At 36.6% G+C, this 23,429-nt stretch overlaps 1 protein-coding gene across 4 annotated transcripts in view; it reads left to right on the forward strand.

The window, feature by feature from the left end:
* Asb7 (ankyrin repeat and SOCS box containing 7) overlaps nt 1-21,098 on the forward strand; it is a 40,261-nt gene extending 19,163 nt beyond the window's left edge. For 3 of the 4 annotated variants that reach the window (XM_078051262.1, XM_005320085.5, XM_021722857.3), the window contains 2 exons: nt 4,666-5,271; nt 17,648-21,098. In XM_078051262.1, coding sequence (XP_077907388.1) covers nt 4,666-5,271; nt 17,648-17,787 — 746 coding nt within the window. In that variant the 3' untranslated portion in view covers nt 17,788-21,098. Of the gene's footprint in view, nt 1-4,665; nt 5,272-8,950; nt 9,002-17,647 lie in introns of all 4 variants that reach the window. The other variant, XM_078051263.1, reaches the window with a different exon arrangement.
* The last annotated feature ends 2,331 nt before the right edge of the window (nt 21,099-23,429 follow it).

The raw sequence follows: 23,429 nt of genomic DNA on the forward strand, positions 1-23,429 counted from the left end.
ACAGAGAACATAATTTGCATGCAGAAAATTGTAAGAAATCTACAAAAATGTACTAGAACTAAGAAGTGAATTTATAGGCCAATATAAAACTCAGTTTAACTTTTCTCTCTGAGCAATTAACATTTAAAGAATGAGTATATATAGCAAGAAAAATTTAAATTTGTAGGATAAATTTTAAAATATATAACCCATGCACTGAAATATTCCTGAGGGAAATTAAAGAAGACTTGCATAAATGGAGAAATATTCCATTTGCATGGTTTGGGAAAAACATGTTGTTTATATCATTTTGAGGATATTACCACTTTTAGATTCATTGGAGTTCCTTCCAATCAAAATTTCAGCAGGCTTATTTGAAGAAATTGGTAAGTTGATTCTAAAACATATTAGCCAAATTATTTGAAAGAAGATTGAAGTACTTACCTGCTATCAAAACTTACTGTAAAGTTACAGTAGTTAAAACAGTCTGGTATTTGTGTATGGAAAGACTTTTAGATCATAGAATAAAACGGAGTTTAGAAATAGACCTACACTTTTATGGTATATTGATTTTCGTTGACGGTGCCAGGGGAAATCATTGTGAAGAGGTATAGTCAGGCATGGTGGCACACTCCTGTAATCCCAATGGCTCTGGAGGCTGAAACAGGAAGATCAAGAGTTCAAATCCAGCCTCAGCAACTGGGAGGCGCTAAGCAACCAGTGAGACCCTGTCTCTAAATAAAATAGAAAATAGGGCTGGAAATGTGGCTTAGTGGTCAAGTGATCCTGAGTTCAATTCCCAGTACCAAAAAAAAAAAAAAAAAAAAAGTTAACAAGTAGTAGATCATTGACCTAAACATAAGAAATTTAGAAGTTCAGAATTTCTACAGGAAAAGAGAATATCTTTTCTTAAAATGTATTCATTTTAGTTACATACAATACCAGGATACACACCACGACATAATCACAAAAGCATGAAACATGACCCACTCCAATTCAGTCCCCAGCACTTGCTCCCTCCCTGCCCTCACTCCCCTTCCTCTACTCCATCAATTTCTCTTCAATTCATTTAGTTTTTTAAAAAAAAAATTATTAGTGCCCTGTGGATACACTCAATGCTGGGACCCACCATGCCACATTCATGCATAAGCAAGTTTGTTTAGATTAACTCCACGGAAAACAGAATGTCTTGTGACATTGTATTGGGCAAAGCTTTCTTTAACAGGACACACAAAAGAAATACAAAAGGAAGTGTATAAGGAGGCCCAGTGTCACTAGTTATCAGGGAAATGTAAATTTAAAGCAAAATAAGCCATGATTTAAAACTCTACATAAAACTGATGGTACCAGGATATGGAACTGGGGCTCTCACATATTACTGTTGCAAGTGCAAAACTGTATAAACATTTAGAAACTAATAGTTGGTGATTTCTTATAAAATTAATGTGCATTGAATATATGACCCAGGAGTTCTCACCTAGAAATGAAAACATGCACATACACACTTACCATGAATGTACACAGTAGCATCATTCAAATAGCTTCACATTGATAATAACTCATGTCCACCTGCTTACAAATGGATAAAAAAATGCATATCCATATTATAGAAATACTATTCAGCAATACAAGGAATGGACTGTTGATTCAACAATGTTGATAAATTTCAAGATATTATGCCAGGTGAAATAAATCAAACAAAAGTTTACATGATTCCTTTTATGTGAAATTTCAGGAAAGGCAAAACTTCCTTTTTTCCTCATCAATGGTTTGCCAGAGTTTGGGCAGGGAGTTGACTGAGACATGAAAGAACTTTCTGAGGTGATGGAAATGTTCTATATTTTAACTGTGTTTCTGTTTATGTGACTGTATGTAATTGTCATAGCTCATCAATCTCTATACTTAAAGTGAGTGAATTTTACTTCGAAGTTCTTAGGAAGAAACTGTATTCATCATAGGAATGTTTCCTTGTTTTTATTTAGATATATCTTAAAAATTTTCAATAGATTTAAATGGGCTTATTGAGATTATGCTGTAGCTTGTTTAAAGTAGGTCCTATCTGGAGAAGAAAAAAAAATGTTTGCTAAAGGAACAGATGAATAGGTTTGGTGGAATTGTTAGTTTAGATAAAGTGTTCAGGGAAGGCTTCTTTTTTATCAAGGGATGTTTGAGCAAACGTAGATGAAGTAGTGTAGTGTACTTTGCATGAGCCTTACATATTTTCTAGTGAATATCTGTTTAAGTGTTCTGTTGTTTTTATTGCCATTAAATGAGATATCTTTTTCTTATCTTATTGCATTGGCAAATACTAATCTTGAAATTAAATTTTGTTTGCATTTTCATTTGCCTCATAATCTCTGATTTGGTTGTTAATGTCTTGTGAACAGTAACTGTACAAATTTTATTCATTGTTACCTCCATTGCTTCTTTCAGTGACATATTCCTAGGGTGTAGTCCATTAATTCATTTGATTGCTTTTGTTGTTGTTGTTTTGTTTTTTTTTTTTTTTTTATTAATGAGACTAAGCAGATCTTTGTTGCATGTGTTTATCTGTTTTTTTCTTAGCCCAGCATAGCACCAACATGTGAATAGTGCCTAAAAAAGACCTCACCAGGCTTGGGGGTATGTCTGCAGTCCTAGCAACTCAGGAGGCTGAGGTAGGAGGATCGCAAGTTCAAGGCCAGTTTCTGCAATTGAGCATGATCCTCGGCAACTTAGGGAGACCCTGTCTCAAAATAAATAATCAAAAAGGATTGGGGGATGTAGCTCAGTAGTAAAGCACCCCAGAGGGTTCAGTCCCCAGTACAAAAAAAAACAAACCTGAAGTGGAAATCAAAGATGCAAGTGCAATTTCATCTAACCCAGTTTTAATTTAGAATGAGTATAGGATGAAAATAAGGATGTTGACTGACACTTTGGAAGGCTCCCCTGGTGGATGAAAGGTGGGAGAAGTGAAAGAAGGTATTCTTGATTTTACTCACAGATGAAGAGGTCAGGAAACAGTTGCCTGGCCAGGTATAGATTGAAAATGACATTTAGGCAAGATTGCTTGCAACATTTGAATAGGAGGGAATCTTTTGTATGTCATACCTGTCTTTCCTTTTTAAGTTTATTTAAGATGAGCAAAGTTATGTGAAACAGATTTGCTCAGCATCATCTGTCAAAATAAAACTTAATAGTTTATGTTCACACTATAACCAGTAGATGGCAGCAAAATGCTTTGCTAAAATGTTCTTGCCTGCCTTTTTGAAGGGAGAGTAAATAGATGCTGTATGTTTTTCTTTTAGGTAAAACCAACATAGATATGATACACTTATTTTCTCTAAACTGATTAAAATGACATTACCATTGTATAATGTCACGTTAGATTAAGTGTTTTTAGGAATTCAAATGATATGGTTTACCTAAAAAGCATTACTTTTCATAGATTTTGTTAGCAAATCCTTCTTAATGGAAAATGTCACTCTCCATAGTATTATTCATATTTTAACATATAATTTTCTGCCTTAAGATTTTTCTAACAGAATCCATCCATTGCAATATATTCTAGAACTAAATTTTATATTTTACTAAACAACATATGAATGTTTAATCACATAACTTTAGAGGCATTTTGTATATGTGTGTGTGAAAATCACTATTGTTTTTTTTTTAATTTTTATCAACAAACTGAAAATTCAAGATGGCTTTTATAAGAAACCCATATAATCCTAGTAATTATGTTTGGCCAGTTTATATCCTACAATGAACTGCTGGCTTCCAGGAAGTAGCCTATATGAGTTAGAGGAAGCAGATCTTGAACCTGCTCTACCCACTGTGCAGGAATACCAGAGGGATTCAAGCTACAGAGAACTGACCTTTGCCTTAATGAAAACACTGGGGCAAGTGACAGAAGTGACTCAAAGGTCACATAGCAGATGAATTCTGGTACCTTTTCCCCCCAGAAATCAGTCAATTAAGGAGAGGTTTTTAAAACTGTTTTAGCACATAGCGTTTATCTAGTGCTTGAGTTTCTCCCCATTTTTCACATACTATGTACTTAATTCTTATGAATTCCTAAGACCATGTAAAACTAAGAATTCAGAGACATATTTTATGGAAACATGATTTATCAAGGTCACTTTAACATCTTGCATGCTTTAGAATTTTTAGAGACCACAGAAAAACTGTTTTTATATTATATTTTATTTATTTTTTATCAAATATGCCCTAAAACAACACAGTCTGCCAGACCAGAGTATTATCCATAATTCAGAGCAGCAGATGTTGCTGCACATGCTTCTCTTTAGGACCAAGAAGAAGTGCAAGAGAAAATGAAACATTCAGAACAAATGAGAAAAGGGAGACTGCAGAGATGGGGGTGTAAGGTAGCCAAAGGTGTTGGTTAAATTAGCAAAGAGGGGATACGATGGTCTGAACTCTGTTTTTAGTATCTATCAGCGTAAACATTTTGTATGTGTTTTTCTTTCCACTAGCTCAGGCTTGATAACTTTCTACTAAAATTTGTTTTTCGTGGAAAGTAGACTTCAGTTAAACTGAGGGGAGAAAGTACTTGATGTTCTTTGTAATGTTTGATCCCTTCACATTTTGTATGAGAATTGGCTAGAATTGGAGTGCTGTGCCATGGGAGAGTACATTGTTTTGTCTTAGACTCTGCTAACGTTTTCATTTTGGTTTTAACTCTAGCTGATCCCACAGTTAAAGACTTAATTGGAGGCTTCACTGCTCTTCATTATGCAGCCATGCATGGCCGGGCCCGGATTGCACGCTTGATGTTAGAATCGGAATACAGGAGTGACATTATTAATGCAAAAAGCAATGATGGTTGGACTCCCCTCCATGTGGCCGCTCACTATGGTAGGGACTCATTTGTCCGACTCCTTCTGGAGTTCAAGGCTGAGGTCGACCCACTCAGCGATAAAGGTACAACACCGCTTCAGCTCGCCATCATCCGTGAGAGGTCAAGCTGTGTAAAAATCCTCCTGGACCACAATGCCAACATCGACATTCAGAATGGATTCCTGTTGCGATATGCTGTGATCAAAAGTAATCACTCTTATTGCCGAATGTTCCTTCAGAGAGGGGCAGACACAAACTTGGGGCGTTTAGAAGATGGACAGACTCCTTTACACTTGTCTGCCCTTCGGGATGATGTGCTGTGTGCACGGATGTTATATAACTATGGAGCGGACACAAACACAAGGAACTATGAAGGTCAGACCCCACTGGCTGTTTCAATAAGTATTTCGGGAAGTAGTCGACCGTGTTTGGATTTCTTACAAGAAGTCACAAGTATGTAATATAATTATTACTATATTATTGCATCTTTTAAAACAATTTGCATCTCTTGAGAAGCTCAAGGTGTTTTTATAACATTAAATAACTAGACATTAATCGTTCCTATAAGCCCTGCTTGCTAAATAACGCCTCATTCATCCAAAAAAAATTTTAAAGTTCTGAGTTCACTTGTGTTAATAAAAATAACAGGGTAGATAGTAAGGATGGGAAAAGAAATGGAGGAAAGGACAGGGAGGAGAATTTTCAAAACAAAGATCTGTGTTAGAACAAGCCAGTTCCTACAGTCAAAGAGATCGTCTTTCTAGAATTCTGTAGTTTTCAGATTGGGAAAATGGAGAATTTGGATTTTAGATTCCTTAGTTAAGGGAGTGTTCTAGAATTTGTGATTTATTGTTAAGTTATTCATGTTTTAATTGTGGCTTTTCTATTCAAGTGAACCCACATGAAATGGAATGGCAGTATTATTTATTTAAGTCCCCTTGTAATGGAAGCTAAGGATACTAGAAATTGTTGTAGGAAAAAACTATCAGTGGGAAATTAGGCACTATTGTCCCTGAGACACACAGCTTCCATTAGTCTGACTTGTTTATGTATGGCTTCTTTTTTAAGCATATGGAAATATCTACTTTATGTAGTAGCATATGCATCTGAGTTGTTTTCTGATGGACTGTTAGTTTGTGTAGACTTCTATTCCTTCTCTTGTCCAGCTTCCTTGTGACCAGTCAAGTACACGTCCCCAAGGTTAACATCCAACACATGAAGTTAAGTCTATAAACAAAATTTATTTTGCTGCCTGCTGTACTTTCTAATGAATGCCTTTTACCTCACTGATTTTGAACTTTCACTCATGATTATAGAAAGACATTAACATCCTAGATACATGGGTAAGAAATTTCACTTAACTTGCTTGTAAACAATCCACTCCAATTCTTGAAACTGAATTTGAGAGTAAAAATTTGCTTTTAAGAAATGAAATATAATTTTTTTTTATTTCTAGTGGGGAAGAAGATTAACTTATTATGATTAAATATATTCAGACTAAAGCTTAAAAAAACATCACAGGTCTAACTCAGTGCAGCCAGGAGAACTTTCTGTAATAATAGAAATGTTCTCTCAGTGCTATCCATTATGGTACCCATTGGCCTCCCTGTGACTGTTGAGCACTTGTTATGCAGCTAATGCCACTAAGGGGACTAATTTTTAAATTTTATTTACTTGTCATTAGGATAAATTTAAATGGCCATGAGCACTGATGACTCCCTGTTGGTCTGCACCATTCAGCCTGGCCTTGGAGAGGTATGGGGCTATCTGGCATATGTTCCCTTGCAGAAAGCTTTTGAGGCACACAGAAGTAGCCAAAGAATGAAGATGTGGTGTATGTGGTGCTGCAGCCACTGGTACCTTGTATCTTTTTATCATTGGTTACCTTGCATCTTTTTTGTCGTTATATCCTTTTAACTTCTGCACTGAAGAATCTTGGTTGAAGTAGTATGGCTGCCCTCAAAAATGCCTGATACTTACTCACTAAATGTCTGAGCCCCTTTTGTTAAATATTTTGCTCTGCAGAGGCATAGACTAGAGATAGGCTGCTGAGTTCCAATTCTAATTCTACACTTTAGCTGTGACCTTAGGCAGGATTATCTAACCTCTCTGTGCCTCAGTGTCCTTTCTCAAAATAAAGGTGATGATAATATCCACACTACAGGCTTGTTATGAAGATTAAATAAATTAATATTTATAATGTACCTAAAACAGTGCCTGACACATTTTAAATGCTATATAAGCATTTTTCAAAATAGACTATAATAAAGTGAGGGTAGATAAACAGCAAGGACTGGCTTACTACCAATAGATTCTTATTCTAGCCCAGCTGCCTATTTTCAGCCCTGTAGAATCTGTGCGTGGAGTCATGCAGCCAGGTGGCTAGGAGGGACCTGCTGAGCATGTACTTAATATGAGGGGCAACAATAAGCATCAACAGGAACTTGCACCTAGTTCATGGATTGACTGGCTGAGCACACAAAGGGGCAGGGACTGAGTAAAATTGGGATACTTTCCAGAAGTGTAGGACCATCTGTCTTTTTAAGGCTGCAGTCTTCCTTTGTGTTCTAGTGCCTCCACCTAAATCATTCTTTTTGACTCTCTAGTGGTGTTTCTGCCCAAAGCAGATTTGATGTTCCTGCTTCACCCATGCATTCCTTGGCTCTAATAGATTTTGCCAGTAAATTATAGGTGCTAGAAGGAGCCACTGTAGCTGCTGCTCTTTAGAGCCCTCCACTGAGGGTTTCCTCTTGGAAACCAGAAGGAAAGAAGGTTGGGTAGTTCAGAGGGCACAAGTCAAATCTGTGAGCTGCTTGAGCCCTAATGCCACTGAGCACCAGAGCTCTGTTCACCAAGCTGTTGGCTTCTAATCTGAGAACTCAAACTCCCCAGGTAAAAGGATAGCAGAGATACCACTTGGTGGTCTTTCTCCAAGGCCATCTTTTCTATTATTATTATTATTATTTTCCTTTTTCTTTTTTTGAGATGGAATCTCACTATGCTGCCAAGCTGGCCCCGAACTTTTGGGCTCAAAACATCCTCCTACCTTGGCCTCTTGAGTAGCCGGGAAATGAGTGGATGCAAGAGTGTCTAATTCCTTCAGGGCCATCTTAATTGTTTATTGCACCATTTTGACTAGAAGCAGCTTATTCAAATTGGAAGAGGCCCCAGAAATCTTAATCCTGGAATTTAAAAACTAAAAACTTGCCATAAAAACTCTTGATACATTCTATATAAAAACAGTGGATCAGGTGGCTTGGTCATAAAGTCAGGTCTTCTGGTATCACATTTATAATGAATGGAGGGAGAAGCCACAAAAGTTTCCTGTCACCGTCTACCTACAGACTGAGCTATCCAACAGTCAGACTTTAGAGACCCCCACCTTCTTCCATGGCTGCAGCTTGACTGGTGGCCTCCTCCAGAAAGCAGCCAAGTGAAGGAGTAGCTTCTCTGTGCCCAGGAGCAATAAAAACAACCAAGAATTATATTAATAATTATAGTTAATTTAAATTCCCTGGCTGGTAGTTGCAATGTCTGTGTCATATGTTAAGTCTGGTTCTGACGCTCTCTTTCTGTCTTTTGTCTGTTTTAGAATGACTTTAATCTGTAGTATGCCTTGTAAATTTTTATTGAAGCAAGATATGATATAGGATAATAGGAACTGAGGTAAATAAGCCTTTAATGTAAGGTGTTTTATTACTGTGCCTAGGAGTTAGGCTGTGTGTAATGTTTGCTGGAACTGTAGGTACTGGAAAGTTCCTATTCCAACAGGGTCTTTGTTTTGGGTTCTCCAAGCCTTAGACTTTGGGCTTCCCTCCCCCTAGGAGCCATGAGGCGGTCTTTATTGGCTCTTCACTTTGGGAACCTGGTGGGGTTTCTGGAAGTAAAACTCATAACCAGAAGGGGGCTTCCCAAGACTCTGACCTCACTAGTTCATACACAACCTCTAACAGTTCCTCAAACTTGCCATTGAAGTGTTCCTGTCAGTTCCAGTGGCTCCTACTACAGGTAAGCAGATCTCAGCTGTGGTTCTCAGGGTTTATTTCTCCATGTGTTTGGTAAAGTTTGCCCTACAACCTCAATTTACTGATTGATCCAAGATCAATAATTTTAGTTCAAATTTTTCTTTAAGGACGGAAGTAACAACTACCAAGCTCTTTTCCTGTTGGAGCTGAAACCAGAAGTAAAAATTTTTATCATTTTTATTTAAAATGTAAAAAATACATCCTATCTGTGATCCTTTAAACTGAATAATATTTGCCCACTGGGATCAGAAACACGGTCTCCCTATATCAATAAGGTCTCTCTACTGTGCCTGTGTCAGAGGTGCTGTTAAATCAGCAGGATGGGGTGGGAAAGAGCTCCTAATGGGCTCCTGTCTGACTTGCCTAATAAATAAGGGCAGATCTTTTACCCTTCAGCCTCCACTTCTGAATCTTAGTTTCTTTTTTTGAAAATTGGTGAAATCAGACCATAGTCCTTAAGATCCCTCACTTAAAATTTTTACTGGTAACAAGTTTTTTGGGGGCGTGTTTTTTTGTTTGTTTATTTGTTTTGGTATTGAGGATTGAATCCAGGTGCATTCTACCACTGAGCCCTTTTTTATTTTAAAGTCTTGCTAAATTGCTGAGGCTGGCCTCAAACTTTCAATCCTCCTGCCTCAGCCTCCTGAGTCACTGGCATTAAAGGCATGGACTATGGTACCCAGCTGCCACTAACCACTTTTAAAGGCATGACTTCCTACTACTTGCAATTTAAAAATAATTTTTGTTTCACGTAGAACTGTTTTTTTCACCAAATGGGCTTCTCCAGGTCCTCAAGACTGTCTTATGTGTCCATCAAGTCTAAACTAATTTCATTAAGTATTGTTTGCCCTTTTCACAGTGATGACATTTACACTTTATGACATTTGGTAGACAAGCTGTGGAGGGTAAACTCTGGCTTGTTAGCATGATATAGGCAGTGGCCCAACACGTACTCAATAGTCATTGCATCTTTCCAGCAGGCGCTTTCAATAAAGAGTATTCCAGTCCCACTTAAGAATGCCTTTGATGAAGCAGTAAAATTAATTTTATTAAATATTACCCTTTTGTGTATATATTTTCTTAATATTCTGTGGGATGGAAATGGAAAATGTTCTCACTGTGTACCAAAGTGTGATGACTAAATTGAGGAAAAGTAACTGTAATTCATTTGAGCTGAACCAGAAGGGTTTTTTTCAGGAAGCACCATTTTTACCTGAAAGATTAACAGCCAAACTATAGATTTAGTCTTGGATTATTGGCAGGCATTTTCTTGAAAATGAATAAAATTCATTGGTCACTTTAAGGAAAACAACTGACAGCCTTGATGGCTAGTTGAAATTTGAACTCTGAAAATGAGAATTGAGGAAGTTTGTATTTGCTACTGTAAGATTCTAATGTGTAAAGGCTTTGTTCGAGAATCATACATGGGAAAAGACCCAAAGTGCAAGATAAATGGATTTTAATCTAAAAGAGTACAAAAAGTTCGCCAATTTGGTTTCAAATTCTGTATTTCAGCTAACCTTGAAGAAGCCATCACTTGTGTGGTTTTGATAGAGTATCATAGAAGATCTACAGTTATCTGGAAAAAAATATTAAAATATTCCTTTCTTTTCCAACTGCATGTCTGAGTAAGGCAGGGTTTTCTCCAGGTACTCCAATCAAGGCAGCATATTACAACAGATGAGATGCGGGAGCAGATCTCTGAGGTCACACATTAAAAGAGATTTGCAGGGGATGGGGGTGTAGCTCAGTGGTAGAGCACTCGCCTAGCACGTGCAAGGCCCTGGGTTCGATCCTCAGCACCACATACAAATAAATAAATAAAATAAAGGGTATTTTTTAAAAAGAGAGAGAGAGATTTGCAGAAATGTGAGAGTAATGCCATTTATCTCGGGATCATTTTTGTTTTGGAAATCAGTTCAATTTTTCCAAAAGACTTTATTTCTACTTCAACTGATGAATTTATTACTGTTACTTGTAAGTGAATCAATAAAGGTTTCTAAAATTTCTATTTTCTAAATGTGGTAAATATGGATAAATTCAACTCAATTAAATAAGAATTCTTTAAGGTCCTACCATTTTAAAGGTACAAAGAGGTCCTTAAACTAAAAAGTCAACACACAGTGATATGTAATTTCTACATTGAGATTTTTAAAGGGTGTTCTGTTAGCCTAGTATTTTGGAATTTGATGAATCTCTATTGTATTTCTATTAAGTTAAAATTTGTGGGTAATGTGAAATTTTAAAAAATTATTGCTTGCCCTATGCTATCACATTTACTACATAGGTTATGTTGAGATTGGTGATTCCTGAAATTTGTTTATAAAATTGTGGCCCTATAGATACTGTGATGTAAAACAGGTTCATGATTCTCATCAGCTGAAAAGACTGGTACATTAAATTCCAGAGGCCAGTTACAGAGATTTGCCATGCATGGTAATGTGTAAAAAGTGCCAAGCCCCTGAGTAAATAAACCATTTAACTTTGTTTGCTAGTTCAGCAGCTTAACTTTTTCAGCTTACTTTCTTTCACACAGCACCTTTTTATTTCTATAGCAATCTCTGGTCTAAATTATTCTTAGGGCAGAGAGTATGCTATTTGGGTTTGTGTTTAAAGGGAGTCTGAACTGAGGCAGTGTGATCTGTGTTCTGGAAGACACTGCTCAAAGACTGGAAGCAGCCATCAGTATGTTTCAGGGGTGTGTAGAAGGTAGGATTGGGTTGGATTTTTATTTGTATGTTTTAGGAAACTGAATGGCTCATATTTCCAAAAGAAAAAGATTAAGTGGATGGGAACTGAGTTGTGTAAACTGTTTCGCAGGAGACAATCTGTCAACTACTTAAGCTAGTAACTTTCTGGAACATCAATCACAGATGTTTAAAAATACTATTTTATAAATATCACAGTAACCAGAAATATGTTTTTGTTTATATTTCAGCAATAGTCAAGTACTATGTTTGTGCAAAAACAAAAGTACTATGTTTGCAAAAGTAAAATACAAGATTTCAAACTTAAAAAAAAGGAGGGAAAAACACACACATACACACACAAAACTTCAGAGCCAGGGCTATAGCACAGTGGTGGAATAGCTTGTTTAGCATGCACAAGGCCTTGCATTCAATCACTAACACTGCAAAAGGAAAAATAAAACACACACACACACACACACACACACACACACACACACAGGACCAATAAAAATCATGGCTTCTCTTTTTTATTTTTAAGAAAAGGAAATGGACTGAGACTTTCTAAGCTGAATCAGTATAGCAGTAGGTATGTGATCATGCAAAATGCCACTGACATCTACTCCCCTTACTTACTATCCTTTCCGATGCTGCTTTAATTTTTTTTTTTTTTTTTTTTGGTAGGATGATTCATTTTAAAGCAATATTATATAGTGTAACTATTTGGAGACATTGTGTAACACATTTTAACTAAGGTTATTTTTTATATTTTCTTTTTCTAATGAATTATGGATTTTGTCAGGCATCTACATCATAATCTAAATAGGTTTTCCATTCTTAATTATTAAAAATCAATAATCATTTCTAGTTTCTAAAAATTAGAAATTAGCAATCAGTAGTACATAGTTATAAGTCAATTTTTATCACATTTTAAAATTTAAAGATACAGAAAATCTTATTTTGCACTTTTTCACAGTACTTTTATTACTTTCTATTTTTAATGTTAGCATCTAAAGATTTCTTGTCATTTGTTAGTAAGCCATGTATGTTTTTTTGTGATGAAGTACCAAAGGAAATTAGAGTTCAAAGCTCATTTATCTATGGAAAAAATGTAACCAATAGGCAAATGTCAGAAGACTGATAAGTGGATACATTTGGACTCTAAGAGACTATGCCATAATTTTTTTTAAGAGAACTAGAAACTGCCTTGGCCCTATAAAGTAAAATTTGTGTAGCACATTTCGTACTACCCCATAGTGAAGGGAATTCAGAAGCAGGAACAAAGGGAGAACATGTGTTTATAGTAGGCTTTTAAAAATGGGAAGTAGAGATAAAACACAGAGATACGTATTGGGAGACCATTCCAGATTTTGACCTAAGATGAAGAGGTTCCCAAAGGAGTGACACATCGTGCAAACCAGAGGAGGCTAAATCTTTCCCTTTATTTCTTTACACACTCCTCTCTTCCTCCAGTCTCCCCAGCCCCCAAAGGAAAACCTGGGATCTGTTTTGCTTTAATGTTGTCCACTTTGGTATTTAAAATGTTTTGTCTCTCTATCTACCTGTATGAATCCAGATATTTTTATCCAAATAAATAGATTTATCTATCACAAATATAGTAATGGTGCTGTCAAAGGAGGTAGCTGGTTCTTGTTTTGTAATTTATACTAAACTGGACCCTTTAAAAGCTGATTTCCTATTTTATACCAGCCCAATTACTAGTAATGATGGGCTTCTTTACCAAATGGAAAGACTAATAACCCTTTGAACTATTATGTAATTCCACTGTAGTTGGTTAGTCTGAATACCTTGGAATTTTTCTGCATCCCCCAAAGCATTTATAGTTTCTTATTTTTACCCTTTTTGAGAGGTTTCTCTCACGTTTTCCCCTCTTATATTCCCATGGACTAAACAGTTGTTATTTAGTGGGAGCTAATTTTCAAAGAGCCTAGAAAATGATGTGCACATCTGTCTTGATGTTTTTGCCTTCATTCTCTTCATTGTTTCTCTTCCTCTACTTTTCTGTCTTTCCCCTGCCCCTTTAATCTTTGATACAGTGCATTGTTTAGTATATAGTAGGTGCTCAGTAAATACTCTTACGTGTTCTGTTGACAAGAATTAAGTACTTTTGTTTTAATCATAATCTATTCCTAAAATGTTATTCCTGAAGACTCCTGGAATAGTTTAGGAAAAACAACAATTACAATGAGTAGTCCTTATTACTCTTTATTATTTAGCCCCCTGTTAAGTCAACAATGCTGGTATGACAAGATGAGTTAGTATTTATATATAAGTGCAGAATCTATAAATACATCCCTCACTTCATCACATCTTTTTATATAGTTAAAAGTCATGCAGTGGGCTGGGGTTGTGGCTCAATGGTAGTACCAGCGCTTGCCTCGCATGCATGGGGCACTGGGTTCAATCCTCAGCATCACATAAATAAATAAGATAAAGGTATTGTGTCCATCTACAACTAAAAAAGTTAAAAAAAGAAAAAAAAAGTCATGCAATGATTTCTAGAATACAATTTCCATCAATTTTCCCAGGACTATTTCTGAGTAATAAATTGTTCCCAGTAACTAGTTGCTCCTTAATGGTTACACTAATTAGTTTTCTTACTATTTTAACATCAAAAAGATGAAGACTCTCCCTTCTAAAGAGGGTGCCTTTCTGTTTTTTATGGGAATGAGAAGCAAACCTTATCTTTACAAATATTTAAAAACCCATTGACCAAATAATCCCCTTGTGTTTGGTACTCTTCTTAACACTTTTTCAAAATTAACTTTTTTAATGCTTATAAAGCCCTTGAGATAGATGCAGTTATTTTGAGGATACTGAGGCAGAAATACCTTGTCAAGATCATGCAGATGCAGGGCCAGAAGTCAGACCCAGGAAGTCTGACTCTGATATAGCACTATCATTAAAGACAGGAGTTACACAGGCTTGAGAAAATAAAGATCACATTCTCCCCAAACATACCAGATAACGGCTTGAAGGTGAAGAAACACCACCAAATTGAGCAAAGTGTTCCCATATATTTAGGCCTAAAATGTCCATTAACAGCATTCTGATATATTTAGATCTGGACAGTCTGACTGAGCTCCTAGCCGACCTCTAGCACCAACGCACCAGCCATCTGAGTGAGCCATTTTGCAAGCGGGGAGGCCCTGGTCAAGTCTCTCCAGAAAACACTGCATGGAACAGAGAAGGGATAATAATTGTTTTAAACCACAAAATGGCAGGAGAAATCACTAAATACTAAAGGTAGTAGTAGTATTGTCGAGTGTAATGATGATAAAAATACTACCATTCTCTGTTATCTATGCCTGAGTCTTTCCCAGTCAGTGATGAGAGTATCCAGCCACATTACACAAAATATGAGGGAGAGTAGAAATTGTAGTCATCTTTGGGGAGGACAGTCTATCACAAACACAACTTAAGAAGAGCCCCCATTACATAACCTTTTGTCCCAGTCCTTCCTAAGGGATAAAGCTAAGCAAAATTCCAGGAATTTTGTTTTTTCCACTTTGTTGATGATATGTTTTCTATATGAATGTATACTTATGTATGTCAGCTTAAATGATACTTGAAAAGAACCAACCATCTATTAGAAAAATCAGTGATCCCCCACCCCCGTCCCCCTCCCTCCTCCTCCCTCCCCCCCCCTCTCTTGGTACTGGGGATTGAACCCAAGGGTGTTCTACCACTGAGCTACATTCCCCAACCCTTTTTATTTTGCATTTTGAGATGGAGTCTTTGTAAAGCTAACCTCAAACTTGGATTCTCCTGCCTCAGCCTCCAGAGTCACTGGGATTACAGGCATGGGCCACCACACCCAACAGGAAAATTGGATTCTTTACTTAAAAAGAAAAAAAGAAGAAGAAGAATCTAATTCATATTCTGAATTGCATTTTCAGGTCAAATACTACAAGCATTTGTTGAAAAATGACAGTGATAATTCATTCTCTTCCCAAGGTAGCCCGTGAGTGGTGATGAAAAATAATTCAAAACAGGTTAGGAAATGACTTGCTGTTATAGGCATGTTTCACCACATATTGACTGTTTTATACTTTAAAGGAAAGCCTATTAAGTATTCATTTATTCCAGCTAATATTTGTTGAGTACTGTGTCAAGCGTTGGGTTTACACTGGCAAATGGTATTGGACATGGTCCTGGCTTCATGACATATGTCATATGGTGAGAAAGATGGGCATTAATATGTAAGACTCAAACATGGAAAGGTAAAATTATAGCCTGTTATAAAGGAGGGGAGCATGATCTAGTCTCCCGATGAAATGCTGTTTTGGCAAAGATCTGGAAGATGGAGAAGATTCAATCTTGTCCAGAGACCCCTTGAGTGTATAGGTCACATCCTGCATGAATCCTTCTACAGACATCTGTGGTTACACATACCCCAAGTTGAGGCATTTCCAAGGCAGCAATTGCTTCTGCTGTGACTCTGCCAAGAATGCACATATTCACTATGCTCTTGGAAAGCAGCATTCACCCAAGCCTTCTAGAATAGTTGTCTGAGTCTGAGGACTGGGAGCCTTTTTCACTCGTGAAGAATTATTTGAGTAATGGTGATCACTATAAACAAGTATAATTCAAGTAAGGGGTTATTAAAAATAGCAGTGTTTCTGCACAAGTGGCCTGAGGAGTCTTACAGTCCCTGGTCCCTTTCAGGGTATCTATGAGGTCAAAATGATTTTCATAATAATATTAAGACATTATTAGCCTTTCATATTTCTTCTCTCCTGAGTATAAGTGAAGTTTTCCACAGACTAGATGGTACAATTAACAGACGCATATGTGAAAATTCAGCTGTCCACTTTTAAGCCAGATAATAAAAAAACATTCCAGAAATGTGAAAGAATGCCATTCCTCTCACGATTTCTTTTTAGTTTTTGAGCCATTACTTTTAAATGAATTAATAAATAATCTCTAAAATTTGTTTTAACTTCTCATATGGTAATTATCCATAGAAATAACCCACATCAAAGTTCTTTTGGGTCCTCAATCATTTTTAAAAGTGTAAAGGTGTTTTGAGACAAAAAGTTCAAGAACCACTGAAATACAGCATCTACCTGGCCATACATACCCATGTTACTTAATCTCTCTGAGACTGTCAGTAAAATGGGGATGATGATCAAAGTACTTCCCTCATAAAAGGATTAAAGGAGTTAATACGTGTCAAGAACTTATAACAATACATGGCACAGAGTAAGCAGTTAATATTTTAGCTTTTATTATCGTTACTATTTAATAGGAAAGCAGAATGTATGTGACTCCAAATATGTTGAAGCACTGTTAAACAAATTTTTTCGCTTGTGTTTGTGGCCATCTATATGGTTTGGGAATGTGTTCAAAAGTGGAATAAATTGGATTTTACTTTTTTTCATTTGGGGTGATAAGCAGGGGTTATTGGCAGGTGGTTAGGGTATTAGGTGTGAAGCAACAGATTCAGACTAGCTGGAGGGGCCTGTTCACACTCCCTGCCTGCTGCACCTCTCAGCCCTCATCCTCACAACCAGGGTTCTGCTCTGTCTAGAATGACAGTGAACAAGTGGGCAGATGTCCTTTAGAAAGTTCCACAGAGATTGAGAGGCATCAAGGCTCCAGCATCCTAGACCCAGAGTTGAAACGGCTTGAGGAAGAGAGTATCTCATTGGGTGCATATTCTTCAGATAATGTCTCTGGCCCAGAGAAACAGTTTGCTTTCAGAGGCTTGTCTACAGATTAGAGGCCTCATCAGGATAAGAACCAGAGTTCTCTTGATTTGTGAGAGAAAGACCAGGCTTAGACTCAGAACTGGTTTTTAGTCTCAATCTAAGGTTGTCTGACATTGAACAATTTACTTAAATCTCTGATACAGAGTATCCCTATTTGTAAAATGGAAATGGAAATTTCTACCATATTGTAGAGGATTGTGACAAGAACTATCTGAGACTTCACACGGACATGTCATTTAGTCAGTGCCTTTCTGATCCATGGTGTTTAAAATCCATAGAGAGCACTCCCAGTGAAATAAACAGTTCTTTTCAAAATCTCAAAGCCCATCTTAAATATTGTGCTTGATAACAAAGTAACATTTTCTTTTTTCTGTCTTTTTAGGACAGCCCCGAAACTTGCAGGACCTGTGCCGAATTAAAATTCGACAATGTATAGGCCTTCAAAACCTAAAGCTACTTGATGAACTACCAATTGCCAAGGTCATGAAAGACTACTTAAAACACAAATTTGATGATATCTGATATATCAGAACTGTGAGCAAGATTAGGAGTTATATTCCAGATACTTAAAAGGCTTTTTGCCTTGCACAAAGTATATCCTATGCAATTTCTGATTTGCTGTGAAGTCAGAAAGCAGGTATACACTTTTAGGTTTTTTGTTTATTTGGTTGGTTTTCATTGTAGGGGAGGGATTTTTATATATATACATATATATATATATATATATATATATATATATATAAAAACATACACCACATGCTTGAAAGTCTTAATTTGGTTTCTTGGTCCAAGTTTAAGAGGTCCAAGCTTTCTATACAACATTGCATTTAGAAAAATTGTCTTTCCTAAATGACACAAGCAGGTTTGAAGTGGAGAGTTTACCCTTTCCAAATTTCTAGTTTCATTGGCAAGCATGGTACCAGAAACCAGCAGCACACTTGTCGAAGTTTGAGGCACAGTTTCACCCAGGGGTGGTCCTGGGTTATACTGGAAAATGCCCTAAATTTTTTTTTTTAAATAATGCTGTCACCTCATTCATTTTTAATGAGTATAAATTGGCTGTTTCAAACTGTTCTCTTTTTTTCCAATTAATGTAGCTTTCAAATGACAAAAATCCAGTACCTCGGCTTTCCTTTTGGTGTGCTCGTTTTTAACTTATTTTTTAACAACGATAGGACACTACCATGAGACACTGTGTCTCAACCTCTCTCTCTCTAGTTGAATTGTGCTTTAAAAAAAAATTAATGAGATAGAAAATAACTTTATAAAGCCAGTGTATTCTGTTTTTAAAACAGTGCCTCCAGTGCAATACTCTTTCTGGTATATTCTATCCATTATTTTACTTGCTGTTCATCATTCCACGGCCGGCTTTGACATGCCCGGGAGAACAGGAACCGCCACTTTAATTTTCATAGCAGACCCATAGTGTGTCAGTTACAATTTCTATTTTAAGCTTTATCTTTTACTTCACTTTAAGCAGCAAATTTCATATCCTGGTGGTAGAGTATTTCCTAAAAATAGCCCAAACTATTGTTAAACCATTTGCCTTTAATGGTTAAATAATTTGGGGTCGTTTCATAGTGGGTTTTTTTCTTCCCAGTTTTAAATATATGTCTACATCGATATAGATATAGATATATTTTTTAAAGGTAAAATCTCTAACGGGTGCATATTTGCAAGTCTGGCTAATTCCTAATATGCTAATTAAACATTTCCGGTCTATTTTAAGGTTCTGTACAGTGAAGCTCTTCAGGACTGTTATTTTCTCTTCTGGGTTGATTGGTCTTTTGTGTGCAGTGTAAACACAGATATGATAAAGTGTCTGACAATGGAAAATAGCCCAGATGCACTAGGTATCTATAATGTCCTGGCCGACGTGTTGTGTGCTTCATTCATTCATTATCATGTTAGTTTCAGAAGCACCTCAAATGTCCCAGTATCATTTTGAGTGATTTGGGAAATGCCACAATATTTATATGCTATTAATAAATTGGTTATCAGAAGTTTACAAGATGAAGGGCTTCTCTTTTCTTGTCTGAATTTCTACTTATAAGTCATAAAAACTCTTTTACCTAGAAGTATAACTAAGCCGAGCCAGGAGATGACGCTGGCTTTGCCTTTTTCAGAGCTAGCAGTGCTAGTTTCTCAGGCACAAAGTTTGCTCTCTTGGCTAGCGAGTAGCCCTGGTATTAGAGAATCTGATATGCCTAAGCCATGTGCAGGTTTCTGAAGAAAGTGCAGCTTTGGGAAAAGGATTATTAGGGGAAGAACTTATGCGGACTGTAGACTCTTACAGGCACCTAGTCAGCAAGAGACCAGTTCTGTTAACCATCCCCAACTGTAGCTGGCAGAGCCTGATGGATAGAAGTGGGTAGTCAGATGTTTGCCTCTTACAAATATTCTCCAAAACATTATCCCCAGAAAGTCAGAGTTAAGTCCCTTGTGAAGACAGTTGCTGAGATGTATTCTCATTCTTTAAACCACCCCAGATCAGATCTGATATGTAGAAGCAGCATTAGGGACACATGTGGCCAGAAATGAATTGGGTGTTGCTTCTCTTAAAACCCCAAGCCCAGGGAGATGAGGAGGCAGGAGGGTGCCTAGAGTCCTGCACTCTGAGTGGTGATGTTAATATTTCATTTACCCAGTGCTTATATCCACATATGTGTATTAATTTATTCAGTTAGTTTAAAAGGATATTCTCTCCCCAGCGACTCAAAGATTTCCAAACTAAGTTAGCCACTGAGTTTGAGCCAGGAAATTCCAAGGAAAAAGATCAGATTAGGTGAATTCTTTGTTCTGTCTTGCTGCTGTGATTTCAGAAAAAAATTATGGGAACTCTTCCTGGAATTGAAAATTCTATTTAATGAAGAAGTGTATAATTGCATTATTTATTGTTTGAGGTTTGATTTATCTGAAAGCTTCAAAAGAATATTTTATGTTTGTTTTCAATAAAGTCCCAATCACATATCATATTTAACAATAACTAAAATGTCTTGCAGTTGGTAATAGTAGAATATAGCAGTGAACATACAGATCTGCATTCGAATTTGCTTGCCAGAGAAGCATTTTGTGGTCACATATTGAGTAGAGAAAACAGGTATTTTCAGAAAATCAACTGATTAGTTTTTCAGAATCCTGATTAAAATGTTCAGCATATTATCAAATTTGTCGTTGATTCTTTGTTTCTTTTGAAATTTATTATTGAAACTTAACCACTCAATCTTTATAAGAATATATTTGGCAGATACACCAAAGAAACCAGCTCATAAAAGATTTATGATCATTAATGAACCGCAAACCTCATTTTTTGAAAAGACGTTTGCTTTTTTTTTTTGTAAATATTTGTGTTTATAAATGTGCAGAAGAGTAAGAGTGTTTTTAGATTATTTAATTCCCACATTTCTAAACTATTTACTACAGAATAATCCATGCTTGTTAGTTTGGAGGACTTGACTGTTTTGTTTTTTAATTCATTATCAGTCATGCTTGGAACAACATTTCCACTAGAGAATTCAGTGTTCTGGCAGTGGCAAGAGTACACATCTGGAGCAGGAGGGAGTCTAGCATGACTTGTCAGATGCACACCCTGAGAGACGAGAATGTGTAGCTTAATTACCAGAGTGGACCATGCGAAACTGAGATTCTAACTTCCCTGCAAAATTGCTCATTAGCCCAGGATGTGATTGGGATGAGGCTGTTTGCCTGCAAATTTAGCTTTCATGTTAACTCCCAGTGTGTTATATCATAATGTATTTTGTTCTTCCTTTGTAATGTAAGTTTTGCTTTGGGTCAATTTGAATTAAAAAAAAACTTAAATATGGTTTAAAAAAGATATTGGAATTGTGTTTTATTTCTGGTCTGCCTTAGCTTTTTAATATTTCTAGCTACTTATTGAAAAACAAAAATTCATCTATCATTCATCAACATTTTAGATTGCTGGGACTAAGTAAGGATGGGATATAGAAAACAATACCACTTTACATCATTGGATAAACCAATTTCTACCCTTCTACAAAATTTATGTTTTAAAAATGCATTCTGCAAATACCAACCAACAAAGTCGTGGGTGTGTTGGATACAGTGCTAAGCCTTCTTGGGTCATATTCATCACCAGCCTCATGCACGTACACCTTGACCAAAGACAGTGTTCAGACCACAGCTTTCTAAACACAGTACAATAAATGTAGTCACAGTGCATCTGAGGTAGTTTATTAGCCGGCAGGAGCTTGAAGCAAAATAACGTGGATTTCTCACTTCCTCCCTATGACATAAGCACAGCTTGATTCAGGAGAGACCTGAAATTCATATAAATGATGGTGTGCGAAGAGAAAGGGAGGACAGACTGCTTAGCACCCTGTGCAGAAAGGGGCTGTTTTGGAATTATAACCTTGATGCATACTTCATGCACCCATGAAGGCCAAGAATGGGACATTTGAAATTATTTCTAATGATCAGCAGGGGAGTTAGGATTTGAAAAATAGCTGTGTTGCTTGGAAATCTTGAGGTCATTCCTTTTCCAGTATGATGTAAGGAGTGCATTGTTTTCTCAGCTGAAAGACAGTTTATAAAAATGGTTTCCTTGCTATTGATAAAACAGAGTATCTGCTTGATATTAGGAATATTTTCCACATCCTGTGTAATTGGGTAGCCAAGAAGAAAGAAGATGGGTCTGTATCATCTGCCTATATTTATGTAACTTAGTGTAACTGTTCCATTAAGTGGAGTGAGTGATGCTTTACAAATTTTGATGTTAGATTTTTTTACCAGCTTAACTGCCAAAGACTGAAATTTAGGCTGGAGTTGATATGGACTCCCAACATACAAAGATGATTGTCTTCTATTATTGGCTCTTCTTTCACTACATGAGGTCTCTTAAATCTTAGATAATCAAAATAAAGGGTCCCATTCAATGATGCTACTTGATCTCACAACTTTCTGTATGCCACTGGTAAATAGCATTCAGTTTTGTATTATATTTCTTGAAGACCATGGCACATTCCCTAAGTTTGTTATCTTCTGAAGATCTCTGTGATTCTTAAGCAACAGTTCACTGTACAAATCACACTGGAAAAGACTGAGGCAATTTGTGAATGTTCTGTATTGGCAGGGGACTAAAACCTTGACCCCTAGCTAGCCCTGTTAAAGTGCCCTGAGAAAGTGCTCAGCCCTTTGACTAAGTGCTGAGAGGTGCTCTTTCAATTCCATTCATTCACCTATGCCCAGAGTATCTTGTGTTGCCTTCCAGTTGTGCATCATCAAGCAAAATGATTTTTTAATTCTGAAGACCCATAAACCATTAGAAGCAAAGGATCTGATGAAGGCAAATTACTTTTCCCTTGCAAATGTGACCTTTATTTTAAAAAGTCAGTAATCATTTGTAATTATTATAAATATATTTTAAATTAAATCTTGATTTGTTCCCAGCATGTTAAAAATCTCACTCAGGAGGGGCGGGTTTGTGGCTCAGTGGTTCTGCGTGAAGCACTGGGTTCAATACCTGGCACCACATAAAAAATAAATAAATAAAATAAAGGTATTGTGTTCATCTACAACTAAGAAAGTATTTTTTAAAAAGTCAAATCTGTGTTTCCTTTCTATTAGGAAATTGTTTAAAATTAATATGAGTAATTTTATGTCACATTAAGAAGAAGTAAAGTGATTCAGTTTTCTGTGAAACAGTTTTATTAATCAGAAAAGAGATAGCTGAATTTAGACAGCAGGAATCAGTTGAGAAACTGGGTTACGTGACCAGTAGACTGACCCTTTGTGACAGACACAGAGGTAATCCAGCTGCACAATTTCCTATTTTATCTGGCAAATGGAGTCATATTGTTCTTGCTGCTCAATTTTGAGCTAATGTTGCTTTTCTTCCTCTGATAGTTTTGGGTCAGGTCACTGCTTAGTTTTCTTTTTCTTTACCAGAAAAAAAGAGCACTCAGAGGGCATGGGCTTACTGTACGTGAATGTTTTAGATTTCTCTAGAGGCTTCTAGATTTCCCCTCTCTTAATTCCGGTTACTTAGCCCTTAAGCGAAGTGCATGCTTGTACACAAGGTAAAAACTTAGCCCATTAAATTGCTTTAGTTTCCCAATTTTAGAGTTCAGGAATTTTTTTTTGCCTTACCTGGATAGAAATATGTCTCACTATTTTGGAAGAATGCC

The sequence above is a fragment of the Ictidomys tridecemlineatus genome, chromosome 5, assembly GCF_052094955.1.
Source record: "Ictidomys tridecemlineatus isolate mIctTri1 chromosome 5, mIctTri1.hap1, whole genome shotgun sequence".
Lineage (NCBI taxonomy): Eukaryota > Metazoa > Chordata > Mammalia > Rodentia > Sciuridae > Ictidomys > Ictidomys tridecemlineatus.